This window comes from Schistocerca piceifrons, chromosome 3 (genome assembly GCF_021461385.2).
Source record: "Schistocerca piceifrons isolate TAMUIC-IGC-003096 chromosome 3, iqSchPice1.1, whole genome shotgun sequence".
NCBI lineage: Eukaryota > Metazoa > Arthropoda > Insecta > Orthoptera > Acrididae > Schistocerca > Schistocerca piceifrons.
This window is the reverse complement of record NC_060140.1, coordinates 306845287-306863054: the sequence shown is the minus strand read 5'-3', so window position 1 is coordinate 306863054 and position 17768 is coordinate 306845287. Positions and strand designations below refer to the sequence as shown.

Below are 17768 nucleotides of genomic sequence, written 5' to 3'. Positions count from 1 at the left end.
GTCAGCCAGTTTGCCGTGGCATACGGAGCTCCATCGCAGTCTTTAACACTGGTAGCATGCCGCGACAGCGTGGACGTGAACCGTATGTGCAGTTGACGGACTTTGAGCGAGGGCGTATAGTGGGCATGCGGGAGGCCGGGTGGACGTACCGCCGAATTGCTCAACACGTGGGGCGTGAGGTCTCCACAGTACATCGATGTTGTCGCCAGTGGTCGGCGGAAGGTGCACGTGCCCGTCGACCTGGGACCGGACCGCAGCGACGCACGGATGCACGCCAAGACCGTAGGATCCTACGCAGTGCCGTAGGGGACCGCACCGCCACTTCCCAGCAAATTAGGGACACTGTTGCTCCTGGGGTATCGGCGAGGACCATTCGCAACCGTCTCCATGAAGCTGGGCTACGGTCCCGCACACCGTTAGGCCGTCTTCCGCTCACGCCCCAACATCGTGCAGCCCGCCTCCAGTGGTGTCGCGACAGGCGTGAATGGAGGGACGAATGGAGACGTGTCGTCTTCAGCGATGAGACTCGCTTCTGCCTTGGTTCCAATGATGGTCGTATGCGTGTTTGGTGCCGTGCAGGTGAGCGCCACAATCAGGACTGCATACGACCGAGGCACACAGGGCCAACACCAGGCATCATGGTGTGGGGAGCGATCTCCTACACTGGCCGTACATCACTGGTGATCGTCGAGGGGACACTGAATAGTGCACGGTACATCCAAACCGTCATCGAACCCATCGTTCTACCATTCCTAGACCGGCAAGGGAACTTGCTGTTCCAACAGGACAATGCACGTCCGCATGTATCCCGTGCCACCCAGCGTGCTCTAGAAGGTGTAAGTCAACTACCCTGGCCAGCAAAATCTCCGGATCTGTCCCCCATTGAGCATGTTTGGGACTGGATGAAGCGTCGTCTCACGCGGTCTGCACGTCCAGCACGAACGCTGGTCCAACTGAGGCGCCAGGTGGAAATGGCATGACAAGCCGTTCGACAGGACTACATCCAGCATCTCTACGATCGTCTCCATGGGAGAATAGCAGCCTGCATTGCTGCGAAAGGTGGATATACACTGTACTAGTGCCGACATTGTGCATGCTCTGTTGCCTGTGTCTATGTGCCTGTGGTTCTGTCAGTGTGATCATGTGATGTATCTGACCCCAGGAATGTGTCAATAAAGTTTCCCCTTCCTGGGACAATGAATTCACGGTGTTCTTATTTCAATTTCCAGGAGTGTATGTAGAAAAGTAGTATTTACGTGTGGCTTTCATCTGTATATAATAAAAAAAACCAGTACTTTATTTATTTTTAATTCCAAAACGTAATGTACTTTGTGGATAGCCCTCGTATATGGAGCTATGTTCGCTGTTGCCACCTGTTGACCTAACTCTTATTCAGTACTGCTTGATATCTGCAATTGAGGTGAGAGCTAAAGCACTAAACCTGCATTGTTGTGTCGTTATGCAGGCGGCTTCCTGAACATTGTTGATTCTATTGTCAGAAAGGATAAAGGAAAGCTGCGAAACATAAAATGCTGTTAATAACTCAGTACTGGTATTTTAGGTGCCAACAGTGTATTAGGTATCAGTATAGGCTACTTGAAGAGCTACGAAAACTAAACTGACATTGTATCAAGTTTTAACATTCCTCTTCATGTACAGAAATGTAGATACAATTTAGCAAAAAGTTCGTGCATAGGTCTCCGCAGTAGGGGACAAGACAGTCCAATCTGCCCTCTCCTGATATCTGGGCACAGGGTTTTATTCATTACGAAGCCTCACAACTTTATAACAATGATTGTCTGCGGCAGTAACCACAACTATAGATATAAATGTAACGAAATTGTCCCAAAAAACAACGACAGGAGATATTTATAGATATTTGGGCACTTGATTCCTGAAATTTGCTATTTTACTGGATGTGTTGAACTCAAACATCCAAAGCACAGAAAAAGAAATACAGCAGCAAGGAAACACAGCACAATAATAAAAATGTACCGCATTAGAATTTGCGAACTCTGTTACAGGTGCTAGATGTTTCTTTATGTCCGTTTCTCTATGTTAATAGCCAATAAATCTTGCCCTGGAATATCACTTGCAGACCAAAGTGGAGAAAACGTACCATCAAGCAAAATACAAGGGTACTTAATAAAGTGAGTTACACATTATTATTGCAGGCCAAGTAACTTTTATTGAATGCCACACTACACTTCAAAGTGAATAGATACAAGACACTATGTTTCAACATTTCCATAAACTTCTGACTTACCGTCGTAATGTTTTACTAGTCTCTCAATAGACAATAGAAATCCGAGCCTTGGTCCTGGAGCTGTTTAAGAACCAGTGGGTGAACGTCCTCATTGTTGTAAAATCTCCTCTGCCCCCCCCCCCCCTCTCTCTCTCTCTCTCTCTCTCTCTCTCTCTCTCTCTCTCTCTCTCGATGTTCCTCCTGCTTACAAAATCCTATGGTGCAACATCTGGACATCCTACTCAGCATCGCCCTCGTCTGTGCAGCCTTGATCAAATTGTTGGCACCATTTCACTATGGCTGGATGTGATATTGCGTTTGGCCCATGTTCCCCCAGAATTTCATTGTGTGCATTTTAGATGTTATGCCCACATGAATTGCACTGCTGCATGTACTTCTACTTTGGAGTACGTTTCCAGATACTGCACCATTCCAAACAAAAACTGTGATGCAACAGTTTTCCATACCGCAGCAGAACTGTGTCTGCAGAAAACCCAGAACATGTACTCTCTTCTGATAATATACCACTCTTGTTGTGAAATGGCCCTAGCGTGGGAAGACATGTTTAACTTACTATCTGAAGACACCATGTTTGTATGTAAAAGTAAACTGCAAACTATTGAAAAGCACATGAGGCCATTTCCCACATCTGTCTCGCATTGCAACCAGCTTCGAACTCTGAGCAAGAAGGAGGTCGACCTGCCCAGTTGTCGAAATCAGTATGTACCAACTTTACTCATAACTATGGGAAGGAAAAGAAAATAAAAGAATTGGTCTATAGATATGCCTTAAATGAGCAGTTTTATCTAAGGTTTCATTGCCCTCGTTCAGACACTATGACATAATGTGACAAGTGTAACAAACAACTCGTTAGTAATAGTGACCATGCCAGTAAAGATACTAAAAGGTTCACCACCGCTGAGCCAACATGTGTGATGAGAGGAAAAGACTAACACACTGTGGATGTTACATGACTGTATGGCAATGTTGTGATGACGTGTTTTATTCTGCAGAAAATTCTGCCAACATCTAGAAATTTTTTACACACACACTTAAGAAATGCAATTGTATCTGGTGCTATAGTTTTGTTTTTGTAGAGACTCCTTCACTACATAGAAGTAGTGCTTTACCAAGTAATCCTTCACAGTTAGTTTGGAACTGTTTCAGTTCATTACTTTTTTTGTAGTGGTCTAGTGAGTAGAGCACTAGGCTCTGGCCATCCTGGATAGGAGCAGGGATTTTTCTTCATTCCAGTCCCTGTAAGATAGTCTCAGGTCCACTCAGCCTGCTATCACATTTGTACTGAGCCCACCACACTCCCACTCCTTGTGCTGCGACAAAAAAAGACCATACTCTGCGAGCAGGCAGGGCAGTTGCTTGATTACGAGTTTGCACTGCAGACTTTACCTTTTATTATCTTTACAGATTTGGGTAAAACGTTATACAATTTGATGCTGAGATGGAGTATACCCTTCTGTAATAGTGTACATATACATCATTTATTTGTTTGTGTAGTTGCTGTATACCGCACTGTTTAATTTTTTTATAATAATTACTTTTTCTAGTATGTAAATACATGGATGTTGTAGTATTTTATTTTTCCTTAAATAGTTGCCTGCATGATGATTTTTGGTCTACCCCTCCCATTAGCCTAATAATCTTTTTCTGTACTGTAAATCATTTCAAACTTTCACCACAGTTTCCCCAAAGCTCACCATATTGCAATACTGAGAAAGCGTAAGCAAAATGCATTGTCTACAGATTGTCATACAATATACAGTTTCTTTGTGTTCGTATTATGAAACATGTTTGTTCTGCTGAGTTTTCTGTTTGCATAGTCTACATGTGAATCTCATTTCATGTTATGTTGTTCCATGTACTGAGAGATTTTGTTCTCTGTTTTCCAATTGTTTCAGTATGAACAATAGTTGGTGTTCTATTCTGGGTGGTGAATATGTTCATTGCAGCAGTTTTTCCCAGATCTGTAATAAAAATCTTTGCATTAAAGCACTCTACTATAGTCTTTGTGATGAGACTAATGTTGCTTTCAAAGATTTCTTTGGTACTTGCTGTAATTAAGATACTTGTGTCATCTGCAAATTCTAGTTTTCTCTTTCTTCTGTTTATATCTAAGACTTGGAGCCTAAATATAGTAAAAGAAGGATTTGACACAGTATGGAAACTTCAGGAGCTTCCTATCTGACCATTAATGAAACCGAGTGATGCTACTGACTGCTATGCCATTTACTTCGTGTGTTAGCTCTATGAGGTGTTTTCGTTCATTGGGGTATGATTTCATCCAGTTAAATGCTGCTCCACAAATACCCCAATTCTGAATATTACTAATTTATTTATTTTGATTGATGGTATCAAAGGCCTTTGATAAGTCTAGGAATATGCACAAAATATGTTCCTACCTGTCTAGGGGTTGTAGCATGTCATATTACAAAAAATCTCTGTTTTGTTGAGAGATTTTTTTTGTTCAACCATGTTGTAAGTCTAATAACATTTTATGCTTATTTAAGAAATTAAAAATTCATTTATAAAACTAGGTTTTTTTAGAATTTTTGGAAATACAGTCAGTAAAAAACGGTTGTGAAGTTTGACTCTCATGTTAGTTTCCTTTTTTGTGAAGTGGTTTCACTTTACCCAGAAAGTTGCCAGTTGAGAAGGATACGTTTATAAGAGAAGTCAGTGCTTCAGAGATCATGTAAGCATTTTTTTTTGTATTTTATTTATTTATTTATTTATTTTCTTTTTGCAATAAAATCTGGCATTATCCATTCCTGACAAATGTTTTGATTTTAGAAGCTTAATTTCTTAATGTAATCCTGCATATTTTTAGCATGAGAAATATTTTGTTTCATACCTATTCTCTTCTTTGGTGTTAGATGTGTGTGATATTTATGGGTGACATTTTGCTCAATAAATTTTGTACTACATTTATAAAATAACTTAAACACATTAACTACAGTCTTTGGTTTGATGACAGTCTTTTCATTCAATTATAAGTTATTAATTTTAGTTTTATTACTTTTTGTTTCTTCCTTTATAATATTCCAAACAGCTTTCATTTTACTGCATGTTTTTCTGATGTATTTGTCATTTTCCAGCATTTCGGTGCTTGTTATTACCTTCTTGAGTATTGTTTTGTAGCTTAATTCAGGTGATACCTGACACATTTTAGTAGTTCTGTACAGTAATCTTTTCTGCGCATATGGTTTTCTTATACCTGGAGTGATGCATTTGTTTTTGTGACTGAGTTTTTACCTCCTAGTTTTAACTGGTAATGCTATGTAAAATGTTATTTACTTGTATCAGTGAATATATTAAATTTCTCAAACATATTTTACTACCGTGTTCTCATTACTCTTTCTTAAAATATGTGCTTGTCAGTTTGTTGGTCTTGTCACTTTTAGCACTGAAACTTGTAGCATGCCCATAGTGGTCTCCAGTCCAGACTTTACTGTTTCTGTTTTTTAATGTTGTTGATTAGAGTTAATTATTATTTGATTTATTGTGGATTTTGTACAACAAGTTTCTCATGTTTGGGAATGTATTGTGATTTCCATGTTATAACAGTCTAAGAGATTCAGTAATCCTGTTCTTAGTTTACGGGTTTTGCTAAAGTCTATACTAAAATTGCCAGAGTTTCAATTAATGTGTGTTTCATGACGGTGATGAGAGTTTTTTTTATGCCCCCACCTGGAGATTTGTAGAAACAAACAACAATTTTTTTAATGGTCATAATTCTATGGCTGATATTTCCAAATCCTTTTCATTATTTAGTGGCTTTAGTTGTAGATGTTCAGAAACTATTCCTTTTTTGAAAAGATGCAGTTTTCCACCACACTGGATTTGCTTTCTACATGTGTAGGGTGTCAGTTCATATTTTGTTTTGTTCACTCTGTAACCCATCCTCCCTTAACCAATGCTCACTTAGACACAGTATAGAAGCATCTATTAACTCATTTGAAAGTATTATTTACAATTTTATTAACTTATTGCATAGGTACTGAACTTTCCAGTGGAACAGCGCAAACTGATGAATCAAGAAGTTCAATTCAACATGGTTCCCCCTGTGAAGTACCTCCCATTGTGTTGACCTAAACAAAAGAATGTTGCTTTATTTTGAAGATTTTCACTCCCTATAGTGTTTTTGCACCAGAAGTGAACAGTAAGAATGTTACTTGAAGTAGATAAATGGACATCTCAGTCTGCCCCAAATGCTGAACGGTCAGCACGTTTGAATACGACGCATGGGGGCCCGTGTTCAATTCGCGACTGGGATGGGAGATTTTCTCCACTCAGGGGCTGGGTGTTGTGTGGTCCTCATCATCATTTCATCCCCTTTGTTGACACGCAAGTCACTCAATGTGGAGTCACGCTCAATAAGACTTGCACTTGGTGCCCGAATTTCCCACCTGGGAACTCCCGGCTACTGACGCCATACAATCATTTTTTTTTCCAAGGACATCTTGGAGAAGCCTTTTAAGAGTCTTTGTAATCTTGCACTCACTTCCTCCCACCTCTCCTTGATGGTTTTTGTTGCCAATAGTTAAAAATCAGTTACAGATGAGATATTGATTTGCTCAAACAAACACAAAAATAAATTTCACATAGACTTTGCCTTCTTGTCTAGGACTCATAGTGGAATTATGTACTCTGTTGAAAATATATTCAAAAGCTTCCACCTAACATAAAGCAAGAAACTTACTTACACAGCTGTGGGATCAGATCATAAGTTGTGCTTGGACAGCTCAGTCAGTAGAGCACTTTCTCATGAAAGGCAAAGGTCCCAGGTTCGAGTTCTGGTCCAGCACACTGTTTTAATCTGCCAAGAAGTGTAAAATCAGGACACACTCTGCAGCAGAGTGAAAATTCGATGAGGATAAAGCAATAAATAGGGAATTCCTATGAATTCAAAAGAAAACTGAAATATGCCTCATTAGCCACTATTTCTACAAATGATCTAGATTCAGTTATTGAAACGTTCTGTTAGCTATATTATCAATAGCAGTGTTCATTGTAAAGCTGCATAACAAGTAGTAATGAACTGCAAGTAGGACTCGTTTATACAGGTGTTGATAAATATTTTCTTTGAAAACTGTAATTGAGTAAATATTAAGCTATCAATAACATAAAAAAGCACCTATTTAGTATAACTGAAGGGGAAGTAGCTGTTTTGCAAAGTAGCAGTTTTCTTCCTAATTTACCTGATTGAATTTAGCTGTCATAAGCAAGAGTCACATTAAGCACTTTAGTGATAGCTTATTCTTGATACAGAATATATTCCTGTGATTTCCTTGTCTTTTGTTAATGTACGCCTTAACTTATTCCACGTCCCTGTGGTTCTTGTTCTTGGTAGGATCCACAGAACACAGTGAAGGACTCAGGAGAGGCTAGTGATATAATGGACAGTGACCAAGACCAAACTGTGCATAATATATTTCTTAGTTTGATTAACAAGTGATCTACATAACATGGTAATACATGACATAACATGATAGTCTGTACACTCAGATCATTACAATAAAATAGATTCTATGATTTAATTAATTTTTTTATTGGAACAATCAACATTACACTTACGTAACTTTTTGTCACTAAAACTTCTACACTGCAAAGAAATATAAGTGATTTTAGGCCCATGTGCAGCTCGAAAGACAGTTTAACTTCACTTCCTTTTTCTCATCTGGTAAGCACTGAGATACCATGAACCACTACTATGAAATTTGATTGTCACTAAAGTAGAAATGATTTTCTAATGTCTTCCTTAATTTCATACACTCCTGGAAATTGAAATAAGAACACCGTGAATTCATTGTCCGAGGAAGGGGAAACTTTATTGACACATTCCTGGGGTCAGATACATCACATGATCACACTGACAGAACCACAGGCACATAGACACAGGCAACAGAGCATGCACAATGTCGGCACTAGTACAGTGTATATCCACCTTTCGCAGCAATGCAGGCTGCTATTCTCCCATGGAGACGATCTTAGAGATGCTGGATGTAGTCCTGTGGAACGGCTTGCCATGCCATTTCCACCTGGCGCCTCAGTTGGACCAGCGTTCGTGCTGGACGTGCAGACCGCGTGAGACGACGCTTCATCCAGTCCCAAACATGCTCAATGGGGGACAGATCCGGAGATCTTGCTGGCCAGGGTAGTTGACTTACACCTTCTAGAGCACATTGGGTGGCACGGGATACATGCGGACGTGCATTGTCCTGTTGGAACAGCAAGTTCCCTTACCGGTCTAGGAATGGTAGAACGATGGGTTCGATGACGGTTTGGATGTACCGTGCACTATTCAGTGTCCCCTCGACGATCACCAGTGATGTACGGCCAGTGTAGGAGATCGCTCCCCACACCATGATGCCTGGTGTTGGCCCTGTGTGCCTCGGTCGTATGCAGTCCTGATTGTGGCGCTCACCTGCACGGCGCCAAACACGCATACGACCATCATTGGCACCAAAGCAGAAGCGACTCTCATCGCTGAAGACGACACGTCTCCATTCGTCCCTCCATTCACGCCTGTCACGACACCACTGGAGGCGGGCTGCACGATGTTGGGGCGTGAGCGGAAGACGGCCTAACGGTGTGCGGGACCGTAGCCCAGCTTCATGGAGACGGTTGCGAATGGTCCTCGCCGATACCCCAGGAGCAACAGTGTCCCTAATTTGCTGGGAAGTGGCGGTGCGGTCCCCTACGGCACTGCGTAGGATCCTACGGTCTTGGCGTGCATCTGTGCGTCGCTGCGGTCCGGTCCCAGGTCGACGGGCACGTGCACCTTCCGCCGACCACTGGCGACAACATCGATGTACTGTGGAGACCTCACGCCCCACGTGTTGAGCAATTCGGCGGTACGTCCACCCGGCCTCCCGCATGCCCACTATACGCCCTCGCTCAAAGTCCGTCAACTGCACATACGGTTCACGTCCACGCTGTCGCGGCATGCTACCAGTGTTAAAGACTGCGATGGAGCTCCGTATGCCATGGCAAACTGGCTGACACTGACGGCGGCGGTGCACAAATGCTGCGCAGCTAGCGCCATTCGACGGCCAACACCGCGGTTCCTGGTGTGTCTGCTGTGCCGTACGTGTGATCATTGCTTGTACAGCCCTCTCGCAGTGTCCGGAGCAAGTATGGTGGGTCTGACACACCGTTGTCAATGTGTTCTTTTTTCCATTTCCAGGAGTGTATGTATCTATCTTAAAATTAAGAATATGTTACTCATATCGCATTGCTTCCAATACCCTCATATGTTCTCGGTTATTTCAAAGTGTGATATGAAAAAAAAGTTGCTGTATTCCTATGTGTGTCACTGGAAGATTCCACCTTAAGAAAGTTAATCAGAGATCGCTTTCGTAAATACTGACAGGTGTCAGTCCCCACAGTGCAATCTTTATTTGACAACAAATATGGAAATGTCCTTCCTTATATTTCATAATTCTTTTCCACCAGTGTAGAAATTTCTCCCTACTTTTTTGAGCCCTTTTACTCTAGGCAGCTTATGAACTGCAGAGAAGGGGTCTTAGTATTGACAATGGTGCCAATATTCCATAACAAAAATGATCCATGCGGTATGGGATATTTTCTCCAGTAAACTTTTTAAATGTTCAATTCAGAAGTTATTTGTCACACATCATAATTCCTGTGGCCTTTTCTTTGTCTTTATTGCATCATTATCTTTTATTACTATTATTTTCAGGATGGAGATCGTGTGTTCATAGGAGCACCAGGCAGTTGGTATTGGCAAGGTGAGTTTTTGTTCACATTGATCTAGAGATATATATTGTACCCTCTCCAGCTGTCATTATACAGATGATAGTGCCTGAACTAACTTGTTATTTGAAAAATGAGTGAGACAAGTGCAACATGCTATACCTGAATACTGCATTTAGTTGGCCATGGCCAGACTCAGACTCCACCAGTACACCGCTGTGCTAGAGATTGTTCAAAGATTACTACCTGTAAAAAAAAAAAAAAATTGGCTGTTTTAAGCGTTGCCACAGTGACACACCCAAAAGAATTGTTGACAAAAAATTGAAATATTTGAATTTCAGTGTGCCTTGTAAGCAAAACTACATGGCATGGTGTAATCTTATTACTGAAGGATTGCATCATGTTATGCTTGATTCCAAATTAAGATGGCATACATAATCAGTTAGTGGAAGTGAGTTATTATTTTTGCTAATTATTGTCTGATCATTGTCTGATCATTGGTGCTTACAGTGTTTTGACTAGTTAGTAAATGCCAGGTACATTTCTTATTTTGGCATAAGAATGAAATAGACAGCTTCTCATCTTGTTGCGTGAGCCCCCATAGTTCTGTAATGACATGGTATTTGGGTGGCTGATGGGTGTTGCAAGAGAACAATTAGAGTCCTACTTCTGCTGTATATATAACCTTTCCTGCTCATCCCACGTGACACCACACGCAGCTGGTAGAACAAACCTGCCCAGCCTCAATAATGTGAAATGAAATCTCATTCTGATGTAAACTGCTGATGATCTGATAATACAGAGATTAAATCCTTTTAATTTCAGCACCACAAATTCTATTGTTATTTTTATTTACATTTGTTTTGCCATGTAGTCATCAAATAATGACTTCTGCAAATGTCTTAGTGTTTCTAAAGTTATAGTACATATCATATTTGTGTATAAAGGTTTAATACACAATAGATTTATCTACAAAGATTAATACATAATACATACAGCTTAGAGTTCTTTCAGTGAGTACAGACATTTATTTGCAAAAAAAGATTTTAATTTTGTTTTAAATGGGTCCACAGTGTGTGCTCTTATGGATTCTGGCAAATTTTCCTATAACTAGCACCCTGACACTTTTCTAAACACATAAAACAAACTATCACTCAGCTGTAACTGTTTGCCATTTGCATTATTTGTGCTTGTTCTTTTCAGTCAAACCAGAACCACAAAATCATGTTATGTCACTCCTTTAAACAAAACATCAGTACTTATTTGGTAAAAGAAAGCTCAAATTGGACTTAGTTTAGATTTTAATATTTTGATTATTCATTGCACTGTTAATGCATTAATTGCAATGCCACTCAAAAGTTACTGATTTCATTTTAAAATAAACTGACCAGTTGAAAGATGACAATTGTGGTAACCAGATAACACATGAAACCGATCCAAGTAACACAAATATGGCTTTATTCATAAATCTCTGAACAATAATGGAAACATGCCTCTCGTAACTTGACATATAACAAGATACAGAACGACTAATGCGAGCAGGGTAACTGGATGAACATAGGGAGAGTGAGTCAGCACTGCTCGATGCATATATAAATGCGACTCGACGGCATGGCAGAGACTGCACCAAGCAGAGACAAGTGGTCACACCACACTTGGTGCACTCGCACTCACACACACTAGTATCAGGATACAGCACTCCTCTCCCTTGAGCTAAGTTGGTGCCCATGCAATGGATGAGACACCGTCAGCCCGATGAGGGACATGTACATCGGATCCGGAGCTGTGGCAGCTGATGGAGACAGAGGGGATGGGACAATGTGCCAGGCACAGGGCCAGAACACATGAGGATGCGGGCATGCTTGAGGACAGTGGGCCCATGCAGCCAGCACCCAACGACATCACTGCAGAGGAGATTGCAATTACCATTTCTGCAACATCATCAGCAGGCAGGTCTCATTGCATAGATGGGGCTGGACACACTGGTGATGATAGATAGCGAAGGTAATGATGGAAAGGGGGCCGGTGGAGGTGGCTCAACCAAAACAGCAAGCTGTAGCAATGGAACTGAGGCCAGAGACGGACTAGCGCCCTGTGGTGTCACCGCCAACACCACACTTGCTAGGTGGTAGCTTTAAATCGGCCGCGGTCCATTAGTACATGTCGGACCCGCGTGTCGCCACTGTCAGTGATCGCAGACCGAGCGCCACCACACGACAGGTCTAGAGAGACGTACTAGCACTCGCCCCAGTTGTACGGACGACGTAGCTAGCGATGCACACTGACGAAGCCTCGCTCATTTGCAGAGCAGATAGTTAGGATAGCCTTCAGCTAAGTCAATGGCTACGACCTAGCAAGGCGCCATTAGTATCTATAGAGTCTCACTTGTATCGTCAATAGCGATGTACAACAAGGATGGATTAAAGTTAAGTATTCCAGCAGCTACGTACTTTTCTTTATAGCATTAATTACGTATCCTGTTCCAGACCTATCTCTAGCCTGCGTGAGTTTAACGCGTGCCTTTCGGCTACTTCCGAGTGGCGTGGCTGTCTTACTATGCCACAACACGCCCAGTACCATCAATCTGGAACCCCAAGTCACTGTACGTAGAGGAGGCAGCCAATTGAATGGGGACACCTCCACAGCAGGCAATGGCAGACTCGAGGTGGAGGGCAGTGGGGCAGGCTATGGTGACAGGGGTCACACCCACAAACCAGTAGCTTCTGGCAGGGAGGAGGAGATTCAACTGATCAAAGTGGCAAGTCACCAGCCCATCAGCTGTACAGACAACACAAAGATGGCGTCCCTGCACGCAGACAACAGTGGCCAGTATCCACTTGAGCCTGCAATCAAACACTTGTGCCCACACCGGCAATCCCAGCACAAAGTGGCCAGATGAATCCGACGGTGGCAAGTGTGGCACAGGCTGCAGAATGTGGAGGAGCATGCCTGACTCCTGGCCAAGAAGCAACACAGTCGGGCTCCACTTCTCCACAGGTGTGAAGTGATAGGTGCTCAGAAAATGGAGAAGGGAGTTGTCGGGTGAAGAATCCGCAATAAACTTCTTCATCTGGGACTTGAACATATGCATAAATCATTAGGCCTCATTGAGGGTGGAGCACATGACAAATTCTGTGACAGGAACAAAGCAGTTGAAAGGTGTGAGAAACGAACTGGAGGTCTCTGTTGGAAACTAAGGTACAAGGCAAAAGCCTCAACGGCATGTGAATTGTGACCTCAGCCAATGTCAATCCTTACCAGGAAATGTAAGGAAACCGGGTTAATGTATTCACAACCAAGAGCCAATGACAATTTAAGAAGGGACCTGCAAAGTCTACATGAATGCATTCCCATGGCCAGTGGGGAGCGTGCTATGGGGACAGGGATGCCCTGGGAGCTGCCTGTTATTTGGCACTCAGCTCACAAGCTGAAACAAAATGGACAATTTCGCCATCAAACCCTGGCAAAAAAAAAAAATATGTCTCCTAGCTAACAGTTTAGTGCACGAAACTCTCAATGGCTCATGTGGAGAGGGCGAAGAACCTCACACTGTAACACAGAAGGAAAGACTACTCTGGGAGAGAGGTTTTCTGTGGACAACAGCAAAACACCATCAAAAACAGGGGCGATACTGTAAGGAAAAATAGTTGTACAGGGGGTCCAAAACCCAATTTGGTGGTTCATCTGGCTAGCCCTGTTGCAAAAACAACCATCTAACAGAGAACCATGTCAGCAACAATGGCAGCTGCTACATGCGAGCTCGTAAATGGGAAACCATTGACTGCAGCCTGTATTTTGATATCAAGATGGAAGCAAATCAATTCTTCACAATCAAAATCGGTATCAGGACCCACAGGAAGGTGGGACAAGGCATCCACATTGGCATGCTTAGACGTAGGTCAAAAATGGATTTCATAATTGTACAGAGACAAGAACTGTGCCCAGCAATGTAGGTGGTATGCTGCCTTGTCAGGCAAAGAAGTGTGAGTGTTAAACAAGCAAACCAAGGGTTTACGGTCAGTATAAGGTGGAACTTGGAGCCATACAAAAAACATGAAATTTCCCTGTCCCCATGGCAAAAGCCTCTTTTTCTACCTAAGAGTAACACTGTGGTGCCAGAGTGAGAGATTTTGAGGCAAAAGTAACAGGCTGCTCAGAACCATCAGCCTATTGGTTGGATAGGACCACAGTGAGGCTGTAGTGTGGGGCACCAGTTGCCAAAACTGCTATCTGGTCCGGAGAGAACATAGTTAAACAAGGGGCCAAGAGTAGTATGGATTTCATCATTTGAAAAGCACATTTGTAGTATGGGCTCTAGCAAAAAGATACATTCTTGCATGACAAGGCATGCAATGGGTGGGCCAATGTGGTTGCCCTCAACAGGAATTTATGGGCGTAGGCTGTTTTACCTAGGAAAGCCTGAGGCTCCTTCGTGGGTGAGGGGTGAGGCATAGACAGAACAGCAGAGATGTGGTCTGGCAGATGCTGAAGCCCATCCTGCGATACCTTGAACCCCAAATAAACAATAGAAGGCTGAAAAACCTGAGATTTGACGAGGTTACGCCATAAGCCTGTGGACTGTAAGACAGAAAACAAAGTGCTCAAATTTTTCAAGTGATCAGCCATGGAAGAGCCCACACAACAATATCATCCAGATAATTAATGCAAATGAGAACAGCAATAATCAATAGCTCTAAAAATCATTGGAAAATAGCAGGGGCGCTAGCCACACCAAAAAGAAGGTGCAAATATTGATAGAGACCAAAACAAGCATTCAAAACCATCACTCACCTAGACTCTTTGTCCACAGGAACTTGTAGATATGCTTCAAAAAAGTCAATTTTAGAATAGTATTGACCACCCAATATATTTGCCAACAGTTCCTTCTGGCAAGGGAGAGTATACATATCCACGATCAACTGCGCATTGACAGTAGTACTGAAATTGCCACAGAGGTGAAGTTTCCCCTGTGGCTTCCGAACTAGATTCAGTGGAGATGACATTCACTAGTTATAACAGGTTGCACTAACCCTAAGAGACTGAAGTCTCTTTGATTTTGCTTTCACTTGATCTTTCAGAGTGACAGGAATGGAACATGCAAGACTTAAATGAGGCCGAGCTGTGGGTTTCAAAGAAATTCACACAGTGTTTCCAATGCCTGATAGGACACAAAATGAACTGCTTCAGTGACAGAAAATCCAAACACCTGGAGTGCATCCATCCCGAACAAGTTCTCAACACCAGTATCAGCAACCACCAAGAATCTAATGGAACAAACCACTGGCTTGTAAGAGGTAGATGCCGTAAATTGTCCTAACAGTGCAATGTTGTGTTTGTTGTAACTGACCAGCTTTCAGGTGACTGGTGTCAATGACGGTGAGCCTAAACTCCATAGGTTTGAATTCAGTAACATCACTGCAGCACTTGTGTTGACCTGTAGCCAGAGCACTTGGCGAAGAACACTTTACTCGATAAACAGTTTGGGAGTAGTCACAAGCATTGGAGTCCCACAGTTTATGTCCATGTCCATGTCCATATCTTGATCAAACTTCGGTAAACGACACATAGAAGCAATGTGGCCTCTCTCCTGGAAAGCATTACAAGTAGCCCAGTGCCTACAGCATGCTGAAGATTCATGCTGGACAAAACAGAAAGGACAAGATGGAAACAGGAACGCAAACGATAGTGCTGTGGCAGTCGCGGCTGCTTGGGCCGACCTTGGTCTGCTCAGCGATGGGCTGACATAATTACTGCAGCTACTCCCGCTTCCTCATAGTCATCATAGTGGACCAAGCTTATGACACTGTTGCCACATTGCCCCACACTTCAATCTGGTCACCCACTGCCCAAGAAACTTCAAAAGATTGTGCTATTTGCAAAACTTCTGCCAATGGGGTTCTCACAGAGCGAGGTCTTCTGGTGCATTTCCTTGCCCGGAGATAAACAGATAACTGCATCACACACCATAGAGACTGCATAAGAGTCATTATGGCCATCAGTAATAAATTAACACTTACACCTAAAGCTGTGAAGTTCAGGTGCCCGGGCAGTGTATGGCAGGTTTGGTTTCTGGCAGCATCAGTAGAATTCAACTTGCACAGCTATTACATGCATTCATTTGCAATGGTAGGTGGACAAAAATATGAACATGTCATCAAAAGCAAGAGCTATCAGTTCTTATGAAGAGGCAAGCTGATGCACTATTTGATACATTTTAGGTGGAATCCACAAGAGAAGAAGGCTTTGCACAAATTCAAGTCTGCCATACCGAAAGTCAAAAAAGACTGTCTGAGTCTTTTTTGTAGGATTCCCAACCCTTGGTGAGCTATCATATGGAGGAAAAATGAGTGGATGGACCGGTGGAACAATAATCTGTCTGTTAACAGAAAGCTGTTAATGGAAGCTGACAAAGTGGTTACTGCCAAAGTAAACAGGGCGTCAGTTATTGCCAAAGTAAGCATGGCATCCATTGTGACTAACTTGATGAAACCACACTAATGACTGCACACGTGGATATCGTTCCAAACTCGTTGCCAGTCATGTAGTAAAACAAATATGGCTTTATTCATAAACCTCTGAACAATAACGAATATGGCTCTCATGAATTCACTTGTAACAAGACACAGAACAACTGATTTGAGTGGTACAACTGGATGAACATACAGAGAGTCAGTCAGTGCTACTCCACACATATATATGTGCAAGTGATTGGCAGATGGTGCGGCAGAGACAGTGTCGAGTGCTTGTCTCCCACAGGCAACCTCCAGTGGTCGGCCTGTGCTGATACAATTGGCAGCCGATTCAAGCATGCACACACACACACACACACACACACACACACACACACACACACACACACACACACACACACACCCTCTCTCTCTCTTTCTCTCTCTCTTTCTCTCTCTCTCTCTCTCTCGGTGCACACAAACTAGCATACACTCGTAGCAGGACACAGCAACAATATTTGCAAAGATTGTACTGTCAAAGAACAATAAGACTGCCACCCTTTTCCCTAGAGCATTTTGTCCATTTACATACCTTACAATGCAGCAATGACATCTTTTGAATGATTCTACTTCAACTGTTTTGTGTAGTAAGTTGTAATGTACAACAAGCTATTTGCATGTTACTCTAAACTGGGGTACCTCTTGGCACTAAAGCTATAGATGACAAGAGGAAGTTTACTCCTTAGTAAAAAACAGATTTAACAAAATGAAGGTACTTGAGGTTCGACAAAACGTGTTGTTAAGTTCACAATTATAACTATCTGTAATTCATTGTACATTGATGTTACATATGAAGGACTATACCAAACACTTTGATCAGTTTATTTGATTAACCATCTTCCTCCACATTGCACAGTGATCATCTGACACAACCGGTTCACAGAGACCTTCCTAATGGGAATCAGATCGATCTGGCAAAACTGCCTTTGTCCATCAACAGTAGCTCTGTTTGACTTGTAGACCTATTCTAAGACAACTGCCCTCTTTCCATGTCTTTAGTTTTTAGTTGCCATATCACCATGCCCACCCAGCACTACCACTTCTCTCAGCTGACTCATGCACTGACACTCTTTCAGTTGACTGACTTGTTTACATTGTGAGCCTTTCATTACTATGGCCATCACCCAGCCATTAATTATTTAACTCTTACAAATTGGCACTATGTTGGTTCATGACTGAATGCTTAACAAACTGGTATGGTATACAGACAAAAATAAAATTCCAACTATGAACTGTTTGCACTTTAATAGTCCTTCAAACACTTAAATTTTAACACAAGC

At 42.3% G+C, this 17768-nt stretch overlaps 1 protein-coding gene across 2 annotated transcripts in view; it reads left to right on the top strand.

Moving 5' to 3' along the window:
- LOC124787900 (integrin alpha-PS2-like) overlaps positions 1–17768 on the top strand; it is an 837072-nt gene that overhangs the window by 734647 nt on the left and 84657 nt on the right. For both annotated transcript variants that reach the window (XM_047254882.1, XM_047254881.1), the window contains exon 6: positions 9966–10014. In XM_047254882.1, the coding sequence (XP_047110838.1) occupies positions 9966–10014 (49 nt within the window). The remainder of the gene's footprint in view (positions 1–9965; positions 10015–17768) is intronic.